We start from the raw sequence: 25,975 nt of genomic DNA on the forward strand, positions 1-25,975 counted from the left end.
TGTGCAAAACAGGGGAATGGACTACATTACCAAGAAGCTTTCAGGTTGTATTGCTGATTTTAGTAAACAGGCCTACCAGTGTTTATGCTGAGTTGCCATTTTATCCCTTTTAATAAAATTCCTTTTCTTTTAAACCCTTGTATTCATTGCTCTTGAGCAGGAAAACTGATTATCCAAGCTCATTATGTGCCCAAGCAAAATCATTTTCTTTTCCTATTACCTGAGAACCTTGAACTGAAATTGATTGCCTATTTTTAGAAAGGAGCCCTAGCTAAATCTGGATTCTTCCTCTGCCAGTCACACATATCAGGGGAATGTGAGCCTATCTAAATGCAGGTACATGGGAATTATGGCCTGTCCCTTTTACAAAATACATTAATGTAACTAAGAAAGGGGTAGGGTTCCTTGATATCTTTCACCATGTTAGACTAGAAGCTGGAGAAGAGAGGTAGCATTTGCAGAAAGAAAATAGGGTTATAATGGTGTAATTTTTTGAATTTTTGCCTTGGTAATCTAAGATCCCTACAGCTCCAGCAGGCTTTTCTGAATCTCAAAGCTGGCTACTTTCCTTTCCACAACAGCTTTCTTCAGTATTCTGAAGATCTGAATCACGTCAATATTCTGTGCATTGTCTTCCTTGCCACTGATGGATCCCCCATCACGTGCAGGCTATCTGATCATTTTCATGGATTTCCAAAACTTACTTACTTGGTGTGGTGGGTTGGCCCGGATGGATGCCAGGTGCCAACAAGCTGCTCTATCACTCCCCCTTCTCAGCTGGACAAGGGGAGAAAAATATGATGAAAGGCTCGTGGGTCAAGGTAAGGACAGGGAAATCACTCAGCAATTACTGTCACAGGCAAGAAAGAGTAGACTTGGGGAAATTAATTTAATTTATTGCCAATCAAATCAGAGTAGGAAAATGAGAAATAAACCCCAAATCTTAAAACACCTTTGCCCCACCCCTCCCTTCTTCCCAGGCTCAACTTCACTCCCAATTTCTCTACCTCCCCCACCCCAAGCAGCACAGGGGGATGGGGAATGGGGGTTGCGGTCAGTTCATCATATGTTGTCTCTGCCGCTACTTCCTCCTCACGCTCTTCCCCTGCTCCAGTGTGGGATCCCACCCATGGGAAACAGTTTTTCATGAACTTTTCTAATGTGAGTCCTTCCCACAGGCTGCAGTTCTTCACAAACTACTCCAGTGTGAGTCCCGTCCATGGGGCACTGTCCTTCAGGAATGTACTGCTCCAGCATGGGTTCCCCACAGGGTCACAAGTCCTGCCAGCAAACCTGCTCCAGCATGGGCTCCTCTCCCTCCACGGGTCCACAGGCTCCTGACAGGAGCCTGCTCCAGTGTGGGCTTCCCATAGGGTCACAGCCTCCTTCGGGCACATCCCCCTGCTCCGGCGTGGGGTCCTCCACAGCCTGCAGGTGGATATCTGCTCCACTGTGGATGTCCATGGGCTGCAGGGGAATCTCTGGTCCAGTGCCCGGAGCACCTCCTGCCTCTCCTTCTTCACTGACCTTGGTGTCTGCAGAGTTGTTTCTCTCTCATATTCTCAATCCTCTCTCCCAGCTGCTTTTGTGCAGCAGTTTTTACCCTTTCTTAAATATGTTATTACAGAGGTGCTACCAACGTCATTGATTGGCTCAGCTTTAGCCAACGGTGGGTCTGTCTTGGAGCTGGCTGGAACTGGCTCTTTCAGACACGGAGGAAGCTTCTGGCCTCTTTTCACGGAAGCCACCCCTGTAGCCTCCCTGCTACCAAAATCTTGCCACGTAAACTTGGGGATCTTTCTGACTCATCTGCACCTTCTTACTGGGTTTTAGGTTGGGGACAGGGTAACAACTGCCCATAATGGAGGAAAACTGTTGTGGTGCTGGCAGGATTAAATATGACTACTTAGTTCTCCAACACAGGTTCTTTGGGGAAAAAAAAATACTCCTTTTCAAAAAATATGTAAGGACATTTTTGTGGGTTCTGAATGTCCATGGAGACCTATAGGGCCTCCAAACACATCCAGGTGCAATTCAGGAGAAGAGGTTGGTGCTTGACCTGAAACCGGGACCACGACACCAGTTTTCCCAGGAGAAAAGTCATGGCAAGGGTGGTCACTGGGGGACTGGGGCTCCTGCGAGTCACAAGGTAACTCCCCAGTAGCGACAAGTGGCGGATGGGTGGAGTTGCTGGCTGGTGGCAGTAACAGGCTCTCTGTGGTGATGTACTCCAAGGGGCACTGCTGCGGAGACATGATACAGCTAAGAGCCTTTGGAGATTTCTGCTCTTCTCTTCTGTCGTTCGTGGTTTTCCCACAGGCTGGTGGAGCCGGTGAGACTTCTTTGTCATTGTCAAGGTGCTGCATTGTTTCCTTCTAATTTGGGAGCTGGAAGGGCTGTGGAGGACCTGCTCCTGGCTGTTCTTGCTTCTGTGGAGCCTGGGGACAGTCTTCCTTTGGCAGGGCCACATACTGAAGGGAAACTGATTTCTCATGGAATCCCACTGGGTCCACTGCCAAGGTCTGATGCATATCAGGCTGGGAGGACATCACTGGGCTGTACAAGTATGGACCATTGAGAGCAAAGCAAGTCTGCAAAGCAGTACTTGCAGGAGCAGCACTCTTGCATGCAAGCCTGGCAAAGAGGCAGGATGAACAAACAGTCTGATTCAATGGGCAGACAAGTGCAGGCAATGAAAGTGAGGTTTTATGTGGCATTCCGGAAGTCTGACCGGAGTTTTGTGGAGCCAGTGTAGCATGGGAAAACTGCACTGTCTTTGCCTCAGCTCCATGGAACTCTGCTGGACTATTAGTCATCCTGTTCAGGTGAAAAAACACAGGACTTAGCTGCTATTGACAGCCTCTAACTGACAGCTCTTTAAGGTGATAACCTCATATAAACAGGACATAGTCTAAGGGGGTACACTGTCTTCCAGGAAACCAGAAGGAACCTTTGGCCACATCTCTTGTACCTCCCTTAGAAGATGCAAGCCTCAGCCTTTTCTGTGCCACAGCAAGATATCAACTGTCTACCACCAACTTTTCTCAATGCCAAGATATGCAAGCACAAATCAGCTTTTGAGAAAAGCTATGTATTTCGCTGTAAATAAAACAGGGCCAGGGCCCATTCTTTGGCCCTCTGGTAAAATGGCATAGACTGGCTGTGTCCACACTGTATAGCTATGGTAGTCTTCTGGGTCTTCCACAGTGTCTCTGCAGTCTAAAACACGGCTAAGGTTTTGTGTCTGTTTTTTCAGTTCAAAGTGCACGACATAATGTGACCACTGTGTTACAGCTTTATTCACAGTGTGAAACAGGATATGTGTTGCACAGCGTGGTTGCAAAGCCTACTATAATACTGTTGAAGGACACTGGACACAGCCTAACCTGGTACAGTTGTATCCATGTTGCCAACTGGGAATGGTTGCTACCCTGTGTTATCTCCCAAAGTGTGCCAGGATGTTATCTTGGAGAGCACTAGTTGGCACAGGCTAAACCATGGCAGGGAAACTGCTGACAACAAAGCAGGGCAAGCAGTTACAAGGCAGTGCTTGATACTACATCTTGGCCCTGATTTATTTAGCAGTATAGGCTCAGGCAATGTGACTGCTAGCATCAGCATTTATGCAGCTCTCGAGCTTTCAGTGACACTTTGCAGTTACTTCTTCAAAATAAAGGGCCCCTGTCTCTTACAAGCACTGAATGTGAAGCTAGACAAAGGGGGAAGACAAAGATTTCAAAGAAGTAACAAACATAATCCATCTTTCCTTCACATGACTTACAAAAGTATATATTAAAAAGAGCTGACCCTCTCTCTTAAGATGCAGATAATTATCATGAAACCCAAGAGTCAATTTAATTTGTCAGCCTCCCCAGCTGCTCTGCAACCTGGGATAGTTTCCTGAGCAGAGCACTGTGGTCACTTCTCTGCTCTGTCTTTGAAGACCTGACACAAATTTGAGGCTGTATGGACAATTTGGAGCTATTTCTGATCAGCCTCACACTGGCCAGGACCACTGCAGCTCTTCTTTGTTCACATTCTACTTTCAAATTCAGACTTTGCTTCAAGGAGCAGAAAGTATGTAATTTCTGGAAGATGAAAAGGTAAGGGAATATGTGTATTTTCATGAGAGGGAGGTTGTGTTCAGGCAGACTGGGAGGAATTCAGCCAACAAGATTTCCACCCTATTAGGTCAATGCCTTTTATTCAAACCTATTTCCAAAGGAAATGCAGAGGAAGAAAGGGAGCAGGTTTCTATCCTCAGACTTTCAGCCGGGGAAGTCAAGGTCTGCAGCTGCAGCAATTCATTACGATTTCCATAGATGTTTGGAATGTGTACACAGACTTAGGAGATATACAGGTGAAAATGCTTTGTCTTCCTCATTGCAATGGGTGATATCCAGGCACAGCCTGCTGTTACCCCATGTTTAGTAAGGAACTTTTCAAGAAAGGAGTAGGGAGTGGGCTGCTTGCTTACCCATCCAGCACTTTAAGGTAGTTAATCTGTTCCGCCTCCTCAGAAGTGTTCTGCCCATTGAAGCCCACCTGGCTGGCTGGCCATTGGCTGACAGCTTCCTGAAAAGAGAAAATGAAGATTGTAACACTTCTGAGGAAAGAAAGATCACATTAAGGCTAGGAAGAGCCAGGAGCCATGGGCACAAGAACACGAGTAGCACATTCGTGATAGACGCTTAGGACAAGAATGAGCTTCCAGGCATTCACATTTTATAATTAGTTTTACCAGTTTATCAACCTGTGTTTTAGAAGTAATCTTTTCTAAATAACTTTTGTCCCAACAACCTTGCTGTTCTCACTTTTAGGGCCATGCTGTTTCCCCACCTAAACACAGCAGAAACATTGCTACAGGCAATCTTTAATATATTGATGCAGGTTAAAAAACTGCCAATCTGAAAGGATTCCTGGCACCTTCATACCCCTTTGATTTGTTCTAACATCTTCTATCAGCATTTCCCTCCCTCGTCCTTGCTCCAATCTGCAGATCCTCTTCACGTTTCAACCTTCATTCTCTAGCCAGAACAAGCTGAGATCCATTTCTCTTAGATCTTCAAGTCACAATGGATGGTAATGTGGAAGCAATCCCACCGCTGTGGCTACAAAGTATGTCCTGTCCTCCAGAAGACTACTCCTTCACTTCTGTCTTCTCTATCCCTGACCTATCTTTGTGCAGCATAGGAGTCAGGGGCTGCTGCAGCTGCAGGTTCCTGTCACAATAAACCTCAAAGCTGCTGTTTTCTGCAATACCTACTCTGATTCAGCAGCACATGAGGACACTCTGGGCAACATTTCACTGGCAGAGCTAAAATGACTCTCCCTCTGTGATGACTGAGCAGAGAAACAGAATTGCTGGGATGTTTACAAAATTTAGGATAAGAGAATTTGCTACAGAGATGAAAACTCTCAAAACCACAGGACTAAGAGAGAGCACTTGTGGATAGAGAGCTGGGTAGCATGAGCATGAGATAGGTAACAAAGCTATTGTGATGCTTTTTAGAGTGGTGGATGGCCTTGTACTGATGTTGATTTTTGTGCATGGACAGAAAAAGAAGTTGATGAAGTTTGTCAACAACCAAATTAGAATCATAGAATCATTTAGGTTGGAAAAGACCTTTAAGATCATCAAGTCCAACCATTACCCTAGCACTGCCAAGTCCACCACTAAACCATGTCCCTAAGCACCACATCTACATGTCTTTTAAATACCTCCAGGGATGGTGACTCAATCACTTCCCTTGGCAGCCTGTTGCAATGCTTGAGAACCCTTTTGGTGATGAAATTTTTCCTAATATCCAATCTAAAACACCCCTGGCACAACTTGAGGCCATTTCCTCTTGTCCTATTGCTTGTTACTTGGGAGAAGAGACCGACACTCACCTCACTACAACCTCCTTTCAGGTAGTTGTAGAGAGTGATAAGGTCTCCCCTCAGCCTCCTTTTCTCCAGGCTAAACAATCCCAGTTCCCTCTTAGGACTTGTGCTCTAGACCATTCACCAGCTTAATTGCCCTTCTTTGGACACCCTCCAGAACCTCAATGTCTTTCGTGTACTGAGGGACTCAAAACAGGACGCTATATTTCAGGTGCAGCCTCACCAGTGCCAAGTACGGGGGGATGATCACTCCCCTGCTCCTGCTGGCCACACTCTTCCTGATACAAACCAGGATGCTGTTGGCCTTCTTGGCCACCCGGGCACACTGCTGCCTCATGTTCAGCCGGCTATCAACCAACACCCCCAGGTCCTTTTCGGCCAGGCAGCTTTCCAGCCGTTCTTCCCCAAGCCTGTAGCGCTGCATGGGGTTGTTGTGACCCAGGTGCAGGACCTGGCACTTAGCCTTATTGCATCTCACACACTTGGCCTTGGCCCATCGATCCAGCCTGCCCATATCCCTCTGTAGAGCCTTACTACCCTCAAGCAGATCAACATTGCCACCCAACTCGTGCAAACTTACTGAGGGTGCACTCGATCCCCTCATCCAGATCATTGATAAAGATATTAAACAGAACTGGACCCAATACTGAGCCCGGGGGAACACCACTTGTGACTGGCCGCCAACTAGATTTAACTCCATTCACCACTTTGGGCCTGGCCATCCAGCCAGTTTTTTACCCAGTGAAGAATATGCCCATCCAAGCCATGAGCGGTCAGTTTCTCCAGAAGAATGCTGTGGGAAATGGTGTCAAAGGCTTTACTAAAGTCTAGGTAGACAACAAGCAGCCTTTCCCTCATCCACTAAGTGGGTCACCTTGTCACAGAAGGAGATCAGGTTACTCAAGCAGGACCTGCCTTTCATAAACCCATGCTGACAGGGCCTGATCACCATCATTCATTAATCAGGAGGAACTTTAGAACAATGACTGTTCTGCAAGGGAGATTTATCAGAGCCTGCAAAACATGCAGATATGCATGATATGGTCTGGTGTACCACACTTCCCCTATATCAACTGCTGACTGTATGCATGCCTGAGAGACGTTGCTTGCTGACTGAATAAGGGGCTGAGAAATACTGGGTGCCAAATGAACAGTTAGCTGAGGACCATGACAGCCCACCATGTGCAGCATGCTCAAGAGCAATGCTAAGACCAGGCATTCCACTTAAGGTGAAAATACAAAATAGGACAAAATGACTTGCAAGATAGGGGGTGAGGCTGATAGAGAAGACAGAGGTGGAAAGCTAAAAATGTTGCAATTGGAGAAGTAACTGTTAAGTTAATCTTTATAAATACCACTCTTCCCTGGAGTTGTGCATCACTGACTCTCACTGTAGGGAACCAGAAATGAGGTGGAAGTCATTTAGCCTAAGTAGAAGATAAAACACAGTGGCAAAAATAACACGAGTTCTCTGTCTGTAGAATGGAGATTAGCAGCATTGCCTTAAGGAGATAGAGACATTAGAGATGTGAGATCAAATACAAATCCAACGGTTCCAGGGGAGACTCACAGATAGATAAGGCTGTTGAACTATGATAGTGAGGAACTGAAACATGCAAGCATCAGCTCCAGGAAGGAACCTAGCCACCGTTTTCATAAAACTCCAAGTATGCTCCATGCAGTGCCTCTGTTGGTGATATCCACCCATTGGGATATAATTTCTTTGGATCACAAGATTTGCATGGCCCTTTCAGATGAAATCAGGAAATGGGTGAGGGGGAGAGATGGAAGAAAGACGAAGCCACTTACTTTTAAAAATGCCTGCAAAGATATGACTGTGCAAACTATACATTTCCTTTTCTTTGCCGTCTCCTTTCTTATATGGAGGAAAATGTCCATGTCCAGGAAGAATAGCATGTAGGAGGAAATACAGCTCTCAGTATGAAGTCAGCCCCAAGTGACTGCAGAGGAGTATTATACAGGGAGGTAATTGTGCAAAGACTGTAGAAGGTAGCACTGCAGAGATTCAGGCAACATCCTGACCAGGAAAAGAGAAAGATCAAGGCCATCTAGGGACAACCAGTTTATTGTATGAGGAGTCTGGGAGGCATTTTGGAGGCAAGGGATGGCAAAACTGACCAGATGAGTCAGAGGGGAGAGTTGATTTTATTTTTCAGTTCTCAGGTCCTGGATACTAAGGTAAGAAAATAGGCAGAAAACCAAAGTCTGTAGTGCATGCTTTCATGAGATTCAACCAAGGCTTCATAACCCTCCTGGACAGGACAGCAGTCTGTTCAGTGACAGTCCAGACTCTGAGTTGGCAGCTCCCCCTCAACCAGACATCCCAACACACCCCTCCCTTCTTTCTTTTCACCCTGGAATAACTCCATGTTGTACTTCTCCAGGAGCACCCTTCAAGGTACAGTTCCCTCTTACCCCCAGGTAGCTCTGGATCAGGAGACTCTTGCTGGGGTTCGGAATCTTTTCCTCCCACCTTTGCTTCTTCCTGCAACAACACCACAGACTTTTCCAAGATTTGCTTCTCAACGTGGTTGCGACCAGAAAAGACTGCACCCTGTACACTATGCTGCTTTGCACAGCGAGGCACCACCAAGGCCCCGGCATGCCACCACCCAACTCTCACCCTTGCACAGACATGCACAAGGCTGCCCATTGCACACCAACGCTCATCTCCACATAGACCTCTCCCTCATGGGGGACAAGAAGTGCCTCAGCCTTTATGCCACGTGGCCAACACGCTGCTAAATCTCCTAGTCACAATGCAAGCCTACCTGAGGAAATACTTATAGCTGCAATAAGCAACTATTAGCAAAGTGATGATGAGAGCTGGGAATATTGCTGGCAGAACCACTGGTGACAGAGCTGAAACAGAGAAAAGAGAAATAGGTAACTACCTGCAGAGTGGCTGCTTCCCGTAACAGGTTTTTCACTCTGGTCACTCTTAATGCAAACAGATCAGGGAAATGTAGGTGGCATGTCACGGGATAGGATCATAGAATCGTTTAGGCTGGAAAAGACCTTTAAGATCATCCAGTTCAACCATTAAGCAACACTACCAAGTCCACACTAAACCAATCAAGGGTAGACTAGACTAAACCATGTCCCAAAGTGCCACATCTACCTGTTTTTTTAACACTTCCAGGGATGGTGACTCCACCACCTCTCTGGGCAGCCTGGTCCAATGCTTGACTACCTTTTCTGTGAAGAAATTTTTCCTAATTTCCAACCTAAACCTACCCTGGCGCATTTCCTCTCATCCTATCGCTAACTACATGGGAGAAGAGACCAACACCCACCTCACTACAACCTCCTTTCAGGTAGTTGTAGAGAGCGATAAGGTCTCCCCTCAGCCTCTTCTTCTCTAGGCTAAACAACCCCAGTTCCCTCAGCCGCTCCTCATAAGGCCTGTGCTCCAGACCCTTCACCAGCTTTGTTGCCCTTCTCTGGACACGCTCCAGCACCTCAATGTCTTTCTTGTATTGAGGGGCCCAAAACTGGACACAGTATTCCAGGTGCGGCCTCACCAGCGCCGAGTACAGGGGGACGATCACTTTCCTGCTCCTGCTGGCTATTCCTGATACAAGCCAGGATGCTGTTGGCCTTCTTGGGCACATGGGCACACTGCTGGCTCATGTTCAGCCGGCTATCTACTAACACCCCCAGGTCCTTTTCGGCCAGGCAGCTTTCCAGCCGTTCTTCCCCAAGCCTGTAGTGCTGCATGGGGTTGTTGTGACCAAAGTGCAGGACCCGGCACTTGGCCTTGTTAAACCTCATACAGTTGGCCTTGGCCCATCAATCCAGCCTGTCCAGGTCCCTCTGCAGGGCCATCCTACCCTCCAGCAGATTGACACTCCCACCGAACTTGGTGTCATCTGCAAACTTGCTGAGGGTGCACTCAATCCCCTCATCTAGATCATTGATAAATATATTAAACAAGGCTGGCCCCAAAACAGAGCCCTGGGGAACACCACTTGTGACTGGCCGCCAACTGGACTTAACTCCATTTAATACTACTCTCTGGGCTCGGCCACCCAACCAGTTTTTTACCCAGCGAAGACTACGCCCGTCCAAGCCACGAGCTGCCAGCTTCCCAAGGAGACTATTATGGGAGACTGTGTCAAAGGCTTTGCTAAAGTCCAGGTAAATTACATCCACAGCCCTTCCCTCATCCACTAGGCGGGTCACCAGGTCATAGAAGGAGATCAGGTTGGTCAAGCAGGACCTGCCTTTCATGAGCCCGTGCTGACTGCGCCTGATCCCCTGGTTGACCTGCACTTGCCTGTTGAGTTCACTCAATATGAACCTCTCCATAATCTTTCCCGGCACTGAGGTTGGGCTGACAGGCCTGTAGTTCCCCAGGTCCTCCATCCAGCCCTTCTTGTAGATGGGCGTCACATTGGCAAGCCTCCAGTCATCAGGGACCTCCCCTGTTAACCAGGACTGCTGATAGATGATGGCAAGTAGCTTGGTGAGCTCCTCTGCCAGCTCCCTCAGTACTCTTGGGTGGATCCCATCTGGCCCCATAGACTTGTGAGCGTCCAGGTAGCATAGCAGGTCTTTAACTGCTTCCTCCTGGACTATGAGGGCTCCATTCTGGTCCCCGTCCCTATCTTCTAGCTCAGGGGCCTGAGTACCCTGGGGATGACTGGTCTGGCTATTAAACACAGAGGCAAAGAAAGCGTTAAGTACCTCAGCCTTTTCCTTGTCCTTGGTGACAATGTTCCCCCCCACATCCAGCAAAGGATGGGGATCCTCCTTGGCTCTCCTTTTGTTGCTGATGTACTTATAAAAGCAATTTTTATTAGCTTTTACAACATTGGCCAGATTAACTTCTTGCTGGGCTTTTGCTTTTCTAATTTCCTCCTTGCATGACCTAACAAGATCCCTGTACTCCTCCTGAGTCGCCTGCCCCTTCTTCCAAATGCGGTAGATTCTCCTTTTTTCCCCGGAGTCCCCACAAAAGCTCCCTATTCAGCCAGGCCGGTCGTTTTCCCCGCCAGTTGGTCTTATGGCACACAGGGACAGCCCGCTCCTGCACCCTTAAGACTTCCTTCTTGAAGAAGGCCCAGCCTTCCTGGACCCCTTTGCCTTTCAGGACTGCCTCCCAAGGGACTTTCCCAACCAGTGTCCTGAAGAGGCCAAAGTCTGCCCTCCAGAAGTCCATGGCAACAGTTTTGCTGCCCCTCCTCTTTACATCACCCAGAATCAAGAACTCTATCATATCATGGTCGCTAAGCCCAAGAAGGCCTCCGACCACGACATCTCCCACAAGCCCTTCTCTGTTAGTAAACAACAGGTCAAGCGAGGCACCTCCCCTGGTAGGCTCGCTTACCAGCTGCATCAGAAAGTTATCCTCTACACACTCTAGGAACTTTTGAGATTGTTGGCTCTCTGCTGTGTTGTATTTCCAGCAGATGTCCGGCAAGTTTAAGTCCCCCACAAGAACAAGGGCTAGCAATTGCGAGACTTCTGCCAGCCGCTTGTAGAACGCTTCATCTACCTCTACATCCTGGTTGGGTGGTCTATAGCAGACTCCCAACAGGACATCTGCCTTGCTGGCCTTCCCCTCATCCTTACCCATAAGCACTCTACCTTGTCATCACCACTGTCAAGCTCTATACAGTCAAAACACTCCCTAACATACAGAGCCACCCCACCACCTCTCCTTCCCTGCCTATCCCTTCTGAAGAGCTTGTAGCCATCCAGTGCAGCACTCCAGTCATGAGAGTCGTCCCACCACGTTTCTGTGATGGCGACTTTGTCATAGCCATCCTGCTGCACAAGGGCTTCCAGCTCCTCCTGTTTGTTGCCCATGCTACGTGCATTGGTGTACATGCACTTGAGCCGGGCTATCGATTTTGCCCCCAATGTTGCCATACCACCCCTGGGCTCCTCACTAGCGGGCCTGTTTATATCCCCTTCCCCCTTCAAACCTAGTTTAAAGCCCTCTCAGTGAGTCCTGTCAACTTATGAGTGAGGATCCTTTTCCCCTTCAGAGACAGCCGATCTCCATCAGCCGCCAGCAGGCCCGGTGCCGTGTAAACCTCCCCGTGATCGAAAAACCCAAAATTCCACTGATGGCACCAGCCTCTGAGCCACCTGTTAATCAGGTGAGTTTTCCCATTCCTTTCAGCACTCTTAACTGCCACTGACAGGATTGAGGAAAACACTACCTGCGCTCCCGATCCTGCGACCAATTGCCCCAGTGCCCTGAAGTCCCTCTTCATAGCTTTAAGACTTCTCTCTGTAATCTCATCACTGCCCACCTGTACAACCAGCAACGGGTAATAATCGGAGGGCTGTATGAGGTCGGGGAGTTTCCTAGTAATGTCCCTAACCCGGGCCCCAGGGAGGCAGCAGACTTCCCTGTGTGATGGGTCCAGGCGGCAGATCGGGCCCTCAGTTCCCCGCAGGAGGGAATCACCCACCACCATTACCCTCCTTTTTTTCTTAACAGGGGCAGTTGTAATCTGTGGGGTTGACTGACTGGCCCTCAGCAACCCCCTGGCTGGACCTTTGCCTTCACCTCCCTCCCCACTTGCCTGGCCCTCAACTTCCAGAGCCCCGTATCTGTTGTGTAAGGGCAGCTGGGGAGGTGAGGGAGGCTGGGAGGGGATTCGCCTGCCACCCCGGGCAGGGACCTGTTTCCATTCCCCCCGTCTCTTGGATCCCCTCCTTCTGCTTGCCGGCAAGAGGGCAGGGGATCCTCCGCTCCCTGTGGGGCCTCCGCCTGTTGCCCTGGCCCCAGGGATGGTAGGGTGCGGCTCCACCAGTCTATTTCCCTCTCACACTCCCTGATCCTCCTCAGCCTTTCCACCTCCTCCATCAGCTCTGCCACCAGGCTGAGGAGATCATCTACCTGCTCACAGCGAAGACATTTGCTGTCTCCGCTGCCCTCCGGTAAAAGCGACAGGCTCAGGCACTCCCTGCAGCCGGCGACCTGGACAGCTGCGTGTTGGTGCAGGAGCTCCGTCTGGGTCGCCGCATTCCTTCTGGTGGAGGCTTTCAGGCGGGTGGTAACCATAGCTGCCAGGTCTTCTGGGAGGACGATGACCACTGCCTGAGTTTCCCTTTGGAATTTGGAGGGGGGGCACTTGGCCACGAACTGACGCGCAAACTGACGCGCCACGTCCTGGTCGCCGCGCTCCTGGTCGCTCGCGCTCCGTGGGGGCTGCTTTTATAGGTGGGGGTTTGGCTGCCGTCACTCCTGGCCCTGCCCACGCTACGTCAGAGCTGCCACACATCAGCAGCTCGCCCTTTCCCGCTCTTCCCCGCTCGAGGCAGGGGGCTGGGCTGCCCGCTCTCGCCCTGCGCTTTTTTGTCACCTCAGCAAGGGTGCCCCGGCACGAGCGTCTGCTCTGGAGCCCTTCACCTTGGTGACTGCCAATAGGATCATGAGGCCTTCAAACTGTTGGCATACCCTCCAAAGTGGGACAGACCAAACGTGGCCTGAGCAGCTTACTGACCAAAGGAGCTCATTCTTTCTTTTACTGATTCTTTTTTATTTTTTACTGACACCAGAGTAAAATAATTATGCTGATAAGAAGATGGTTAGGTACCTTACTCCACCATGAGCAACAGGCAAGCCTTCAGGCTTCTTAGGTCTGCCTTATTCAGTACAGTCCTGAAGAGATGGGGTCTCAGAGATTTTCTAAGAGTGAGCTTCCTCTGCCAATGGCCATAACTGATCATCAACAACACACCAATTTCTTCCTGAGTACACTCATCAAACTCTGCCCACGGTCTTACCACTACGAGCTTCCTCAGAACAAATCATCTACGATCATATTAGTTTGGGCACAAGACCATATCGATAGTGGACGTTCTGCCTCTAAGTCCAGAAACACCAAAAAACATGTCAAGATTCCTATCTCCAGGAGACTCTACTGCGTGCTTTATGCAACCCTAGAGTCACTCTGCAAATACAAAAGACTAATGGCTTATATTCTGCCTTCTTGCAGTCTCAGGCTCTTCAGTCACTGAGAGCGGAATGCACTACTGGAATCAGGAAACAAGGAGGATCTTCTGGGCAGGATCTTTGCTTAGTTCTCCATGTGGAAAACTTTATAGTTTGATGTACTCACCTTGTGAAGGGAAGTAGGAAAGAAGCTTAAAAGGTGATCCCTGCTCACCTCCTTCATTAGCATTGCAGCTGGACTGCAAGGATGCAGGCAGGACAGCTACCTTGTTAAGCGACCGCAGCTAGCTCCTGGCTGGACTGAACTTCAACCCCAGCTCGGAGAATGTATTTTTCTATAGAGGCATTTCAGCCATTAACAGTCCACAAAATCTTACAGAACTAGCTGAGCAACAACAAGCCTTTGAACAAATTAAATGGGAGATAGTTCATGCAGTAACCCTTGGGCCAGTTCGGACAGGGCAGGATATTAAAAATGTGCTCTACACCGCAGCCGGGGAGAATGGCCCTACCTGGAGCCTTTGGCAGAAAGCACCAGGGGAGACTCGAGGTTGACCCCTAGGGTTTTGGAGTTGGGGATACAGAGGATCCGAAGCCCGCTATATTCTAGGTGAGAAAGAGATATTGGCAGCATATGAAGGGGTTCGAGCTGCTTCAGAAGTGGTTGGTACTGAAGCACAGCTCCTGCTGGCACCCCGACTGCCGGTGCTGGGCTCGATGTTCAAAGGGAGGGTCCCCTCTACACATCATGCAACTGATGCTACATGGAGTAAGTGGGTTGCACTGATCACACAACAGGCTCGAATAGGAAACCCCAGTCACCCAGGAATCTTGGAAGTGATCATGGACTGGCCAGAAGGCAAAAATTTCAGAATATCACGAGAGGAGGCCATGACACGTGCCGAGGAGGCCCCACTGTATCATAAATTGCCAGAAAATGAGAAGCAATATGCCCTGTTCACTGATGGGTCCTGTTGTATTCTGGGAAAGCATCAGAGGTGGAAGGCTGCTGTATGGAGTCCTATATGAGAAGTCACAGAAACTGCTGAAGGAGAAGGGGAGTCGAGTCAGTTTGCAGAGGTGAAAGCCATCCAGCTGGCTTTAGATATTGCTGAACGAGAAAAGTGGCCAGTACTTTATCTCTATACTGACTCATGGATGGTGGCAAATGCCCTGTAGGGGTGGTTGCAGCAATGGAAGCAAAGCAACTGGCAGCGCAGAGGTGAACCCATCTGGGCCGCCGCATTATGGCAAGATATTGCTGCCCGGGTAGAGAACCTGGTTGTAAAAGTACATCACGTAGATGCTCACGTACCCAAGAGCTGGGCTACTGAAGAACATCAAAACAACCAGCAGGCGGATCAGGCCACTAAGATTGAAGTGGCTCAGGTGGATCTGGACTGGCAACATAAGGGTGAATTATTTATAGCTCAGTGGGCCCATGACACCTCAGGCCATCAAGGAAGGGATGCAACGTATAAATGGGCTCGTGACCAAGGGGTGGACTTAACTATGGACAGTATTGCACAGGTTATTCATGAATGTGAAATATGCGCTGCAATCAAGCAAGCCAAGCAGTTCAAGCCCCTCGGGTATAGTGAACAATGGCTGAAATATAAATATGGGGAGGCCTGGCAGATTGATTATATCACACTCCCACAAACCCGCCAAGGAAAGCGCTATGTGATCACCATGGTGGAAGCAACCACCGGATGGCTGGAAACATATCCCATGCCCTATGCCACCGCCCGGAACGCCATCCTGGGCCTTGAAAAGCAAGTCCCGCGGTGACATGGCACCCCAAAAAGAATTGAGTCAGACAACAGGACTCATTTCTGAAACAACCTCATAGATACCTGGGCCAGAGAGCATGGCATTGAGTGGGTATATCACATCCCTTACCATGCACCAGCCTCCGGCAAAATCGAGCGATACAACGGACTGTTAAAGACTACCCTGAGAGCAATGGGTGGTGGGACAATCAAACATTGGGATACGCATTTAGCAAAAGCCACCTGGTTAGTCAACACCAGGGGATCTGCCAATTGAGCTGGCTCTGCCCAATCAAAACTTTTATGTACTGTAGAAGGAGATAAAGTCCCTGTAGTACACATAAAAGATATGCTGGGGAAGACAGTCTGGGTTACTTCCCCCTCTGGCAAAGGCAAACCCATTCGTGGGATTGCTTTTGCTCAAAGACCTGGGTGCACTTGGTGGGTGATGAGAAAGGATGGGGAAGTCCAATGTGTACCTCAAAGGAATTTGATTTTGGGTGAAAATAGTCAATGAACTGAGTTGTATGATATTAATTGCTATATAATACCGTATGTTATCTCTTATTGTATGTTATCTCTTAACTGTATGTGAATGTAATAATATAGTATAATGTTAATATAATAATACAGTATGTTAATGTTAAGTATATAGTACTGTATGTTATGGTTGCTATACGCCACATCAATGGTATTATAGTGAGAATTGCCCAGCTTAATGAAAATGAACTTTAATGAAACTGTGTTGGAATGAGAACTGGCTTCAGCATGCAACAATCCAACACTGCACACCACCACTCCTGCTCTGAAAGACTGTGATGACAGATGGAACCCAAAGCCATGGGCTAAATGAACTGAATGGACATTTTAGAGGGATGGGCCATAGACAAAGGGAATGATATCTGTGTGTATACATCAAGATAGGATAGGAAAACCGGTGGTGGTTAATTAGAACACATTGGAGAAGGGAGGGCCTGTGCATGACGTAGATGGTATAGAATAAGGTGTGGATACTGTCCTGGTTTCAGCTGGGGTTGAGTTAATTTTCTTCCTAGTAGCAGGCATAGTGTTGTGTTTTGGACTTAGTAGAAGAATGTTGGTAACACGCTGATGTTTTTAGTTGTTGCTAAGTACTGCTTATGCTAGTCAAGGACTTTTCAGCTTCCCATGCTCTGCCAGGTACACAAGAAACTGGGAGGGGGCACAGCCAGAATAGTTGATCCAAACTGACCAAAGGGCTATTCCATACCATATGACGTCATGCTCAGTATATAAACTGGGGGGGCTTGGCCGGGGAGCAGTGATTGCTGCTTGGGAACTGTCTGGGTACCGGTTGGCAGGTGGTGAGCAATTGCATTGTGCATCACTTGATTTGTATATTGTTATTATTATTATCATTATTATGTTGTTATTATTATTATTATTTACCCTATTTCAATTATTAAACTGTTCTTATCTCAACCTAGGAGTGGTTTTTTCACTCTTACTCCTCCTATTCTCTCCCCCATCCCATCGGGGCAGGGGGAGTGAGCGAGCAGCTGAGTGGTGCTTAGTTGCTGGCTGGGGCTAAACCACGACACTAGCCTACATGAAAAGTACCATGTCCAGTCTTCCAGGTGAACTCCTCACTCCATTCACTCCAAGGCCCCTCATATTCCAGAGGCGTATTCACCCTTGCACGCATTTTCCCCCTGTATTCTGTAGATGGTGCCAGCATCTGCAGGGTGAAGATGAAGGGAGGTTCATCATTGCTGATATTTAGCTTCCGGAGAGTCTGGGGAGAAGAAAGAAGCACAAACGACAGAATTGAGAGGAACGGTCTTTCCCATTTGCCCAGCAAAGAGGAATCCAGGACTCTGGCACTTTCTGAGACTTACCTCTTCATCCTGTTTTTTTTTCCAGTACTTGACTTGGTATCTCTGTTTTATGAAACCATATGCCAAAGTGTGTTTTATCCACCTCAGTTCATACTCTTGGTTCTCCGTCACTGTTACTGACACATTTGCAGGTGGCTGCACCTTAACTGGAACACATGGAATGTCTCAGAGTACTTATCAACATACCAGTCCAGCACTCCCTTTCACCACTGTGAACAGCTTTCAGAGACTGAAAACAATGTTGGTTTATGCAATGTAAGAAGTCTCAGCTTTTTAACACTTCTTAATTCCCTGCATCTTCATTTTCTAGTCAAATACAATAAAACAGTAGAGTCAAATACAATAAAACAGTAGAGTCAAATACAATAAAACACTAAACACAGTAAATAACGGAAAATCCATATCCATCAATACTGACAGCACTCCCTGTGTACAGAAAAGCAATATTTGAAACATCTGTACTGGTCCACCTCATTTCCAGAGATTTTCAGCTCTCTTAGAGCTACTATCTGATATTTGGTATCAAATATCCCTGATCGCTGCTTGGGGACTGGCTGGGTGTTGGTTGGTGGGCAGTGAGCGGTTGCATCACTTGGGGTTTTTTTATCCTGGGTTTTATTTCTCTCTCTCTCGTTGTTCTCCTTTTCATTATAATTTTTATTACTAGTAGTATTATTATTATTTAATTTCAATTATTAAACAGGAGGTCTCCCAGCTTTAGTCTGTGAAAAGCAGCACCAGTACCTCCAGATACATGCAGGCAGAGGTGATCCACCTGGCGCACCTCACTCAGCAGAGGACTCCTACTGCATCCAGTGCTCCAGGGGCCACTGCACAAACCCCCTGCAAGAGCTCCACTGGCTTCTTGAGAAACCACATAGTGACACACTCCCCTCAAACACCTCTCACCACAGCTCCTTCTCACCTGGGACACTCACAGAGAAGCCAGCAGGGTGGCAATCAATCACTGAGAAGCTCTGGGTCACAACCAGAATTTCTGCACAGCACTTTCCCCTCGCTGCCACCAAGGAACTCCATACCTACAAGCCACCGCTCCCAGACCTCTGACCTGACACAGTGTCCACTTCCTTTCTTCATCAGTCTCAGTTTCTTCCTCTGCCCACACACTTTTCCTCCACCACCGCTGTCCTCAGCCCCACTTGCCCAGACAGGCACCTCTCTGAGAAACAACCAGGAGAAGCAAGAAATGACACAGCCAACTCACTGTTCTTGTGGGCTTCAATCCGTTTCTCCTCCATCTTGGCCCGGACAGACACATGGTACTGGCTTTGACTGCTGGGCTTGCGAACAGGGATGTCACAGCTCTGCACCACATACGGGATGTGGGGCAAAGCCTTCTCGTGCACAGGAGAGCACTCCTCTTCTCTGAGGGGAGAAAAAGAGGTTGTGCTGAGATCAGGGGGAACGGGATAGAGCAGAAGCTCCATGGGAGAGGTGCAGGCACACTGCCATGGGCAGAGCACCTACGCTGATGCCGGAGTGTCCTTGAAGAACAAGCCAAAGAGGACAGAGGTGATGATCGCTTTCTTCACTTCCCAGCTGCATGTCAGACGATCTGCACCATTGAAGAGGCAGCGAAGGTTCCTGGGCTGAAGGCCACCTTCAGAGAAGATGAGAGCAAGCTAAGTGACACGAAAGGTCTGGCTTCTCAGCCAGTGCTTCCACCCCCGCACAGCCCCGCTCCGTCCCACGCTACCTTCAGGGGTCTCCCACGACACCTCCGTGCTCCACTCGCTGTACTGCCCAGGGAAGCCACTGGCCTGCTCTGGTCTGGCTCGCACACGGGCAACGTAGGTGCTCCCCGGGACAAGGTCCTCACGGCTGAGATGGCAACGTGTGGTGTTTGAGAGCAAGAGCGAGGCAGCTTTCTGTTGTTGGGGGAAAGGAAGGAGAGTGGAGAAGGAGGAAATTGGGGAGTGGGGGATATGCACACTTACAAATTAAAAAAAAAAAAAGTGCATCCTCCTGGAAGGGGAAGCCACTGCAAATGTATTTTGCCATTTTCCCACATGAACCCACAGGTTCCTGTTGGAACATGCTTTAATTCCACTTGGGAGGGATTCTGGGCAAAATCAATTCCAATTCAAAACCAAGTGCAGTGCTTTCTTCAGTGAAGAACAGATCTTTGCATTCTGTTCAGGACAAATGGTATTTCACTGGGCAAACAGGAAGAGAGCCCCTTCCACCCAACCTGAAACTACATTTGTTGCATCTCCTCCTAGTGCCTGAGAACAGAAAGGCCAGTTGTTTGCACAACATTTGGCACAGGCTCTCAACCGCCCAAAAGGGTGCTGCCCAAACCAGGGCAGCCTGGCTCCTCCGCTCTTACCTCCCAGGACTCCCACTCCCGCTTGTAAGTGACTTCATACTCCAGTGCATTGCCCAGCCCTTGGCTTCCCTCAGCTGCTTTCCAGGTCAGCAAGAAACCTCCTGATCTCGTCAAGCTGACTGAGAAGTTTTGAGGTGGGAGGGTCTGAACTGTAAGGTGAAGGTACAACCCATGAGAGGAGATAGGACAGGGACATGAAGAGGGGAAGAAAACGCCTAGGTAAGTTTCTCCATTTCCAGAGTCTCTTATCCCTGCTGCACCAAGAAGCTGCTGCTTCAATCACCCTTCCAGGTCCAGCTTCTCCCAGAAACTTGCCCTCTCCCCTCCCTGCCCCATCCTCTCAGTGTGGAACTCTTTGGCAATTTTCATAATGGAAGGGCAATTCACGTCCTGACTGAATGGCAAATACATTCTCAAAGATCCCTACTATTCATTGGAAAATGAGAATTTGGTATTTAATCCTTACCATTTTGGAAAAGATCCACATTTAGTTCTGCTTGAAGCATCTTGTTAGGTTTGAAGCTGTAAATATCATCTACCCCTATTCCAAAATACTCTGCAGTGTTGTGACAAACCCAGTGCACATAGGAGTCTGGAGCCTCATGTGAGTCATTTTCTGCCTGGTGTTTGCAAAGCATCTCCTTGTTCTCCCTGTGTATAGAGAAAATGACCTATAAAGATCTGATTTGGTGACCTATAGTTAATGCAAAATTAAATGCCTGAAACCAATTCCATCTCATGCTGTTGTTGTAATTTACTCGGGCCCTTCTATCCTCTTCTCACTGTACTTGTGAGTCCTGTTTTGCATCAGCTAATAGGACAAATATTTTTAACACAAGGAATTTTGTCAAACGCCTTCCCATTTCAAAGTTGTGCAGCAGAAAGTTGTATTTTGGTACCAGTCTATTTTTGATAGCTTTTAGCCTAACTCTATGTAATCTCATAGGTTTTTATATGAGGAAGAGTATGGTGAAAAATAATGTAATGGAAATGCACCTTTTACTCAGAGTGAAAGGCCGTAAAGTTTCTGATGATCCTTAGCTTCTTGAAGACATGCATTCTGCAGTCCCAGAAAGACACTTAAAAAAAAAAAAATTCTCCAACCAGAAGGTACTTCTGTATCCTTGGTAGTTCTGTTCTGTCAAGGGACCTTACGTACTCATTAAAGATTTCATCCAGAATGTTAATCATCCTTTTGATGATTAGATAGCCTTTCTCCAGGCCAAGGAGCATCATGAAAATTAGAAACAATATTTTAAACTAGACAGGAGAGGATAAGCTTTGTGTGCTTGCAGTAGCCTGAGAAGCTGGAGAGCTGTGTTGCTTCTCTTTGTACCCTCTGGAATTTTGTTTGTGTTTATGGCTTCATGCCCAGTATATTACATTGTTCCAGTTCAGATGAGAAATATTAAGCTGTGAGTATCTAAGGCCAAATACTGTCTTCCAGGATAGGATGGAGTCTCCTAGCCAACTATATGTCAGCAAGCATTATTCAGCACTATTGCTATTTTTGAAAGTCGGGTATTAGCAAGGAAACCAGGGATGTTCCTGAAGTATGGGTGGGACTGACCATCCATGTGTGAACCCTTAAACAAAAGGGTCAGCCCAAGGGCTGTGAAGACCTGAAGATGGTTCTCTCTACTCACCAGCATTACCTTACAGTTTGGGATTTAGTCAACTGTTCTTCACCTATGAGCTGACCTTGTTTAATCATTGGCCATTTTGATTTCAGCTGTGTGACTGCCCACACCTAACACCTGCTTGTCTGATTAGTTCACTGCAGTCATGTTTCCTGTGTGATCCACACACTCCATCATGTAACAACGTTCCAGAGAACCCTCCAAAGGTCCAAGTAATTTTATATCCTCTTTTCCCAGAAGCATTAGCTTTAAGGTCCTGTTCCAAAGACCTTCCACTGATTTCTGCTGCTTTTAGGTCTATTCATTCTCTCTTCTTTACAACAAAATCAAGAGTTCTTTTTCCTTTCCTTCCTGTATCTCCAGACTCTAATTCATTTTCTTCTCAGCTTTCCATCTTTGTCTTCCTCCCTCCCTTGACTATTCCTCCCTCTCTGTCCTTTTTTGTCCTCACGATTGATCCAGTCTAGTGATTCAGTTCCCTTTTCATAAGGAAACAGATGTAACAGAGAGATACTGTCGTAAACAGACCAGTATCTCTGGGAGGAAACGTGATAGCACAGACGAACTTACCAATCTTCTCTATCCCACAAACACACAGTCTATACATGTTGCTCAGAAGTGATCAAAACCATACTCTCAGAGACGCTCCTAAACGGGCAAAATAACAGGGGGAGTGTCTCCTCCCTTTCACGTTTATAAACCACACTCAGGCTCACACTTGTTCTGACTCCATCTTCTCCACCCCATTAATAGCAACACATATGCCCCATCTTATTTCATACCTATGATCCCACAACAAAATTATGGGAAAATAATTGAAAAGCTGATAAAAATAACTCCACTAGCACACCCTATTCATTTGTCCCTTCCTAGAAGAGGCCTCAGAAGCAGGCACAGCTTTTATTTTAACCTAATGACAGAAAGAGGTGGCCATGCTTTCTGAAAACCTGACTGCTTGTCCCTGGGATTCCAAATTGTGGCCAAGTTCCCTTTGGACTTTTATCCAGCACAGCACATTTCAGGTACTTACGTTATCATATCAGCCCTTTGGTAAAGAATCATACCAACGAGGGCATGAGCCTCTGAATGCTCCATCCATGTGCAGGTCAGCTGCGAGTTGTAGTCGTTGTAGCAACTCAAGCTCTTCATAGGGATAGTCTCTGAGAAAAGAATTCAGGCCAAAAAGATGCAGTGATTACAAATGTAAATAGTGCGAGGTAGCAGGAGGTACAGTGCTTCTGCCAGCAGAATGGGGAAGGCGCTAATAACCGTGCTGTCCTCACGGCACCAGAAAATGGCTCTTGGCGAAAATACGTACAGAGTTATGGCCACTCTGCACATCTCCACAATACGCAGGTGTCCAAACCAAGCTACAAGTCACAACAATGAGGTGAGAACTCTGTGCTGCACTATCAGGATATGACCTTCAGATGACAGAGATGTCAGCATGCAAACATGAGTGTGCTCTCGCAAATAGTTTTTCTTGATGAGCACTACTATCAGCTTGATTGAGGGGCTTTTTACAGGCAAAAAACATCAGAGAAGTATGATGGCGTCTTAGCTAGCAGGCATAAGAGCGACCTTACTTTGATCTTCTACTGAAAACCAGTGTGTCCTGGTTTTGGTTGGGATAGAGTTAATTTTCTTCCTAGTAGCTGGCATAGTGCTGTGTTTTGGGTTTAGTATGAGAATAATGCTGATAACACACTGATGTTGTAGCTGTGGCTAAGTAGTGCTTACACTAGTCAAGGACCTTTTCAGCTTCCCATGCTCTGCCAGGTGCACAAGAAGCTGGGAGGTGGCACAGCCAAGATAGTTGATCCAAATGCACCAAAGGGATATTCCATGCCGTGTGACGTCATGCTCAGATTATAAAGTAGGGAGAGTTGGCTGAGGGGCAGTGATTGCTGCTCAGGGACTGGCTGGGTGTCAGTCGGTGGGTGGTGAACAGTTGGATCACGTGTTTTCTTTTTCCTGGGTTTTATTTCTCTCTCTCCCGTTGTTCTCCTTTGCATTACAATTTTTGTTACTATTATTCTTCTTATTATTTTATTTCAATTATTAAACTGTTCTTATCTCAAGCCACGAGTTTTCTTACTTTTGCCCTTCCGATTCTCTCCCCCATCCCAGCAGGAGGGGAGGGTGAGCGAGTGTGGTGCTTGGTTGCCGACAGGGGCTAAACCACGACACAGTGCAAAGTTCGTTCTATGGCATTCCTTGCATAACCAGAAAATGGAGCATCCTACCTAGAAAGGGATGGTCTGAATGTAGAGCTAAGGCTCAGAATGCCAAGAGATAATACGATTAATACGTATTACGGATTACGGATTACGTAATACGATTTCCCTCAGAGATCTCAAAGGGAGATGTCCTGCAATTGACAGTGGACCAGGCAGCATAACTCCCCCAGCTATGTGGACATCAGGCATTGGCATCTGTCTTGGAAAAGGTAGATGTCCATGAGGCATACCTTCTCACAACACTTTTATGCTGATATGTTATAGGATGGGTACAGGCTTAGTGTTAAGCAGACATGGTGCACTGGGTGATCCAAGGACATACTTCCCATTCCCAGTTCTGCTAAATCAAATTAGAAGGAAGGGAAGGGAAGGGAAGGGAAGGGAAGGGAAGGGAAGGGAAGGGAAGGGAAGGGAAGGGAAGGGAAGGGAAGGGAAGGGAAGGGAAGGGAAGGGAAGGGAAGGGAAGGGAAGGGAAGGGAAGGGAAGGGAAGGGAAGGGAAGGGAAGGGAAGGGAGGGGAAGGGAAGGGAGGGGGGAGGAGAGGAGAGGAGAGGAGAGGAGAGGAGAGGAGAGGAGAGGAGAGGAGAGGAGAGGAGAGGAGAGGAGAGGAGAGGAGAGGAGAGGAGAGGAGAGGAGAGGAGAGGAGAGGAGAGGAGAGGAGAGGAGAGGAGAGGAGAGGAAAAAGAAAGCAGGAAGACAAGAAAGAAAGTAAGAGAGCAAGAAATCAAGGAAGAGAAGAGAAGAGAAGAGAAGAGAAGAGAAGAGAAGAGAAGAGAAGAGAAGAGAAGAGAAGAGAAGAGAAGAGAAGAGAAGAGAAGAGAAGAGAAGAGAAGAGAAGAGAAGAGAAGAGAAGAGAAGAGAAGAGAAGAGAAGAGGAAAAAGAAAGCAGGAAGACAAGAAAGAAAGTAAGAAAGCAAGAAATCACTCAATCAATCAAGCAAGCAAGAAAGCTCTCATTGCATCAGAAGAGGAAAGACATTAAACTCGGAAACGCAAGCAATGGATATGGCAGATGGTCTCTATCTGTCAGCAAATCCACAAGAAGAAAATCAGGTCATCTCGGTGTTGCTGTTGGTAGCATCGCCCCCCCCCCACACACACACGTCTTGTGTCCACTTGTCTCTACTCCTGGACATTACCATCTGAATCACACAGCCCTTCATTTTCCTATGTTTTCACTAACTATCAGGGTCTATTCTTCCTTCCTATTCACTCAGTTAAGCGGTCCGCTTGTTGATCTCATTCATTTGTCCAGTGCTTCACCTGTCCATACCACCAACCTACAACTGACTTGTCTGCACATGCAGCTGCTACACACTGGTTTTGATGAGGATGTCTGTTGTCCTGCAGCATAGAAGATGGTGGCAGAAGGAAGCAGAAAAGCAAGCAGAAAATGAGGAAGAGCATTAGCTGAAAAGAGGAGACAGATACAGAAAGAAAGGCAATAATGGAAGGGTAAAAGAGACTATAAATTAAAAACTCACCTCGAAAGGCTTGGACACTGAAGACCAAATACAGATTCGTCAGAAGGATGAAAATCTCTTTCATGATCATACTGTCCTTTGCGTGCAGGTTTGATCCTAAATCAGAAGATACTTGTTTTCACTGCCCACTGGCCACTCTCTCGCTCTGCTTATTGTGGAGCTTCTTGTTTTAATTTCTCATAAAGAGAAGTAAAACTGAATCAGGGAACTTCTTTAGGCTTCGTGTTGGAGTGACGTTCAGGAGGAACTTCTACCAAGTGTTTATTGTAGGACAAAATCGAGGTCTTCCATGGTGTAAGCTTGCAATATGAGCAAAGAATGAAGAAGTAAATGCACATTTCCAAGGAAGTGCAGGGATCCTTTCAGCTGAGTAGCAACAAGAAACAATCCTAATCTGTGAAGAGAACTCAGCCTTCAAATTCATTCATCCTTCTGCTCTTCATGCTCAAAGCCTTCCTAATGAACCGCAATGGTGTTCCTTTTTTTACCTTTCCTTAAAAGTATGATCCCCAACCACATAGGTCCTGGGAGCTATAGGCATTGAATTGCCATATTCATTCACTTTCAGATTTCTCTTCAAAAATTGATAGTTTTCCAGCTGCTTCCCAAACAAGTTGCAAATTGAACAAATAATACCAAGGAAACTGTTTCTCTCTCTCTTTTTTTTTTTTTTTTTTTTCTTTTTTTTGGTGATTGTTGAGACTGAGAGTAGATTGTGTGGTTCAGAGACCACGGACCGCATTGTTCGATGCTGGAATTCAAGTGCTTTTGGCCATCGCTCATTGCTC

General features: G+C 47.4%; 1 protein-coding gene across 1 annotated transcript; it reads right to left on the minus strand.

Moving 5' to 3' along the window:
• Positions 1 to 1,952: 1,952 nt before the first annotated feature.
• LOC104032004 (cytokine receptor common subunit beta-like) lies at positions 1,953 to 25,463 on the minus strand. Its single transcript, XM_075722756.1, is given in 13 exon segments — positions 1,953 to 2,817; positions 4,037 to 4,039; positions 4,478 to 4,575; positions 8,323 to 8,392; positions 8,679 to 8,769; positions 17,197 to 17,371; positions 17,475 to 17,620; positions 18,700 to 19,095; positions 19,192 to 19,363; positions 19,825 to 19,973; positions 20,291 to 20,475; positions 22,495 to 22,624; positions 25,188 to 25,463. Coding segments are annotated over 13 exon segments (2,550 nt in total). The 5' UTR covers positions 25,258 to 25,463.
• Positions 25,464 to 25,975: the final 512 nt, after the last annotated feature.

Source organism: Pelecanus crispus, chromosome 1 (assembly GCF_030463565.1).
Source record: "Pelecanus crispus isolate bPelCri1 chromosome 1, bPelCri1.pri, whole genome shotgun sequence".
Lineage (NCBI taxonomy): Eukaryota > Metazoa > Chordata > Aves > Pelecaniformes > Pelecanidae > Pelecanus > Pelecanus crispus.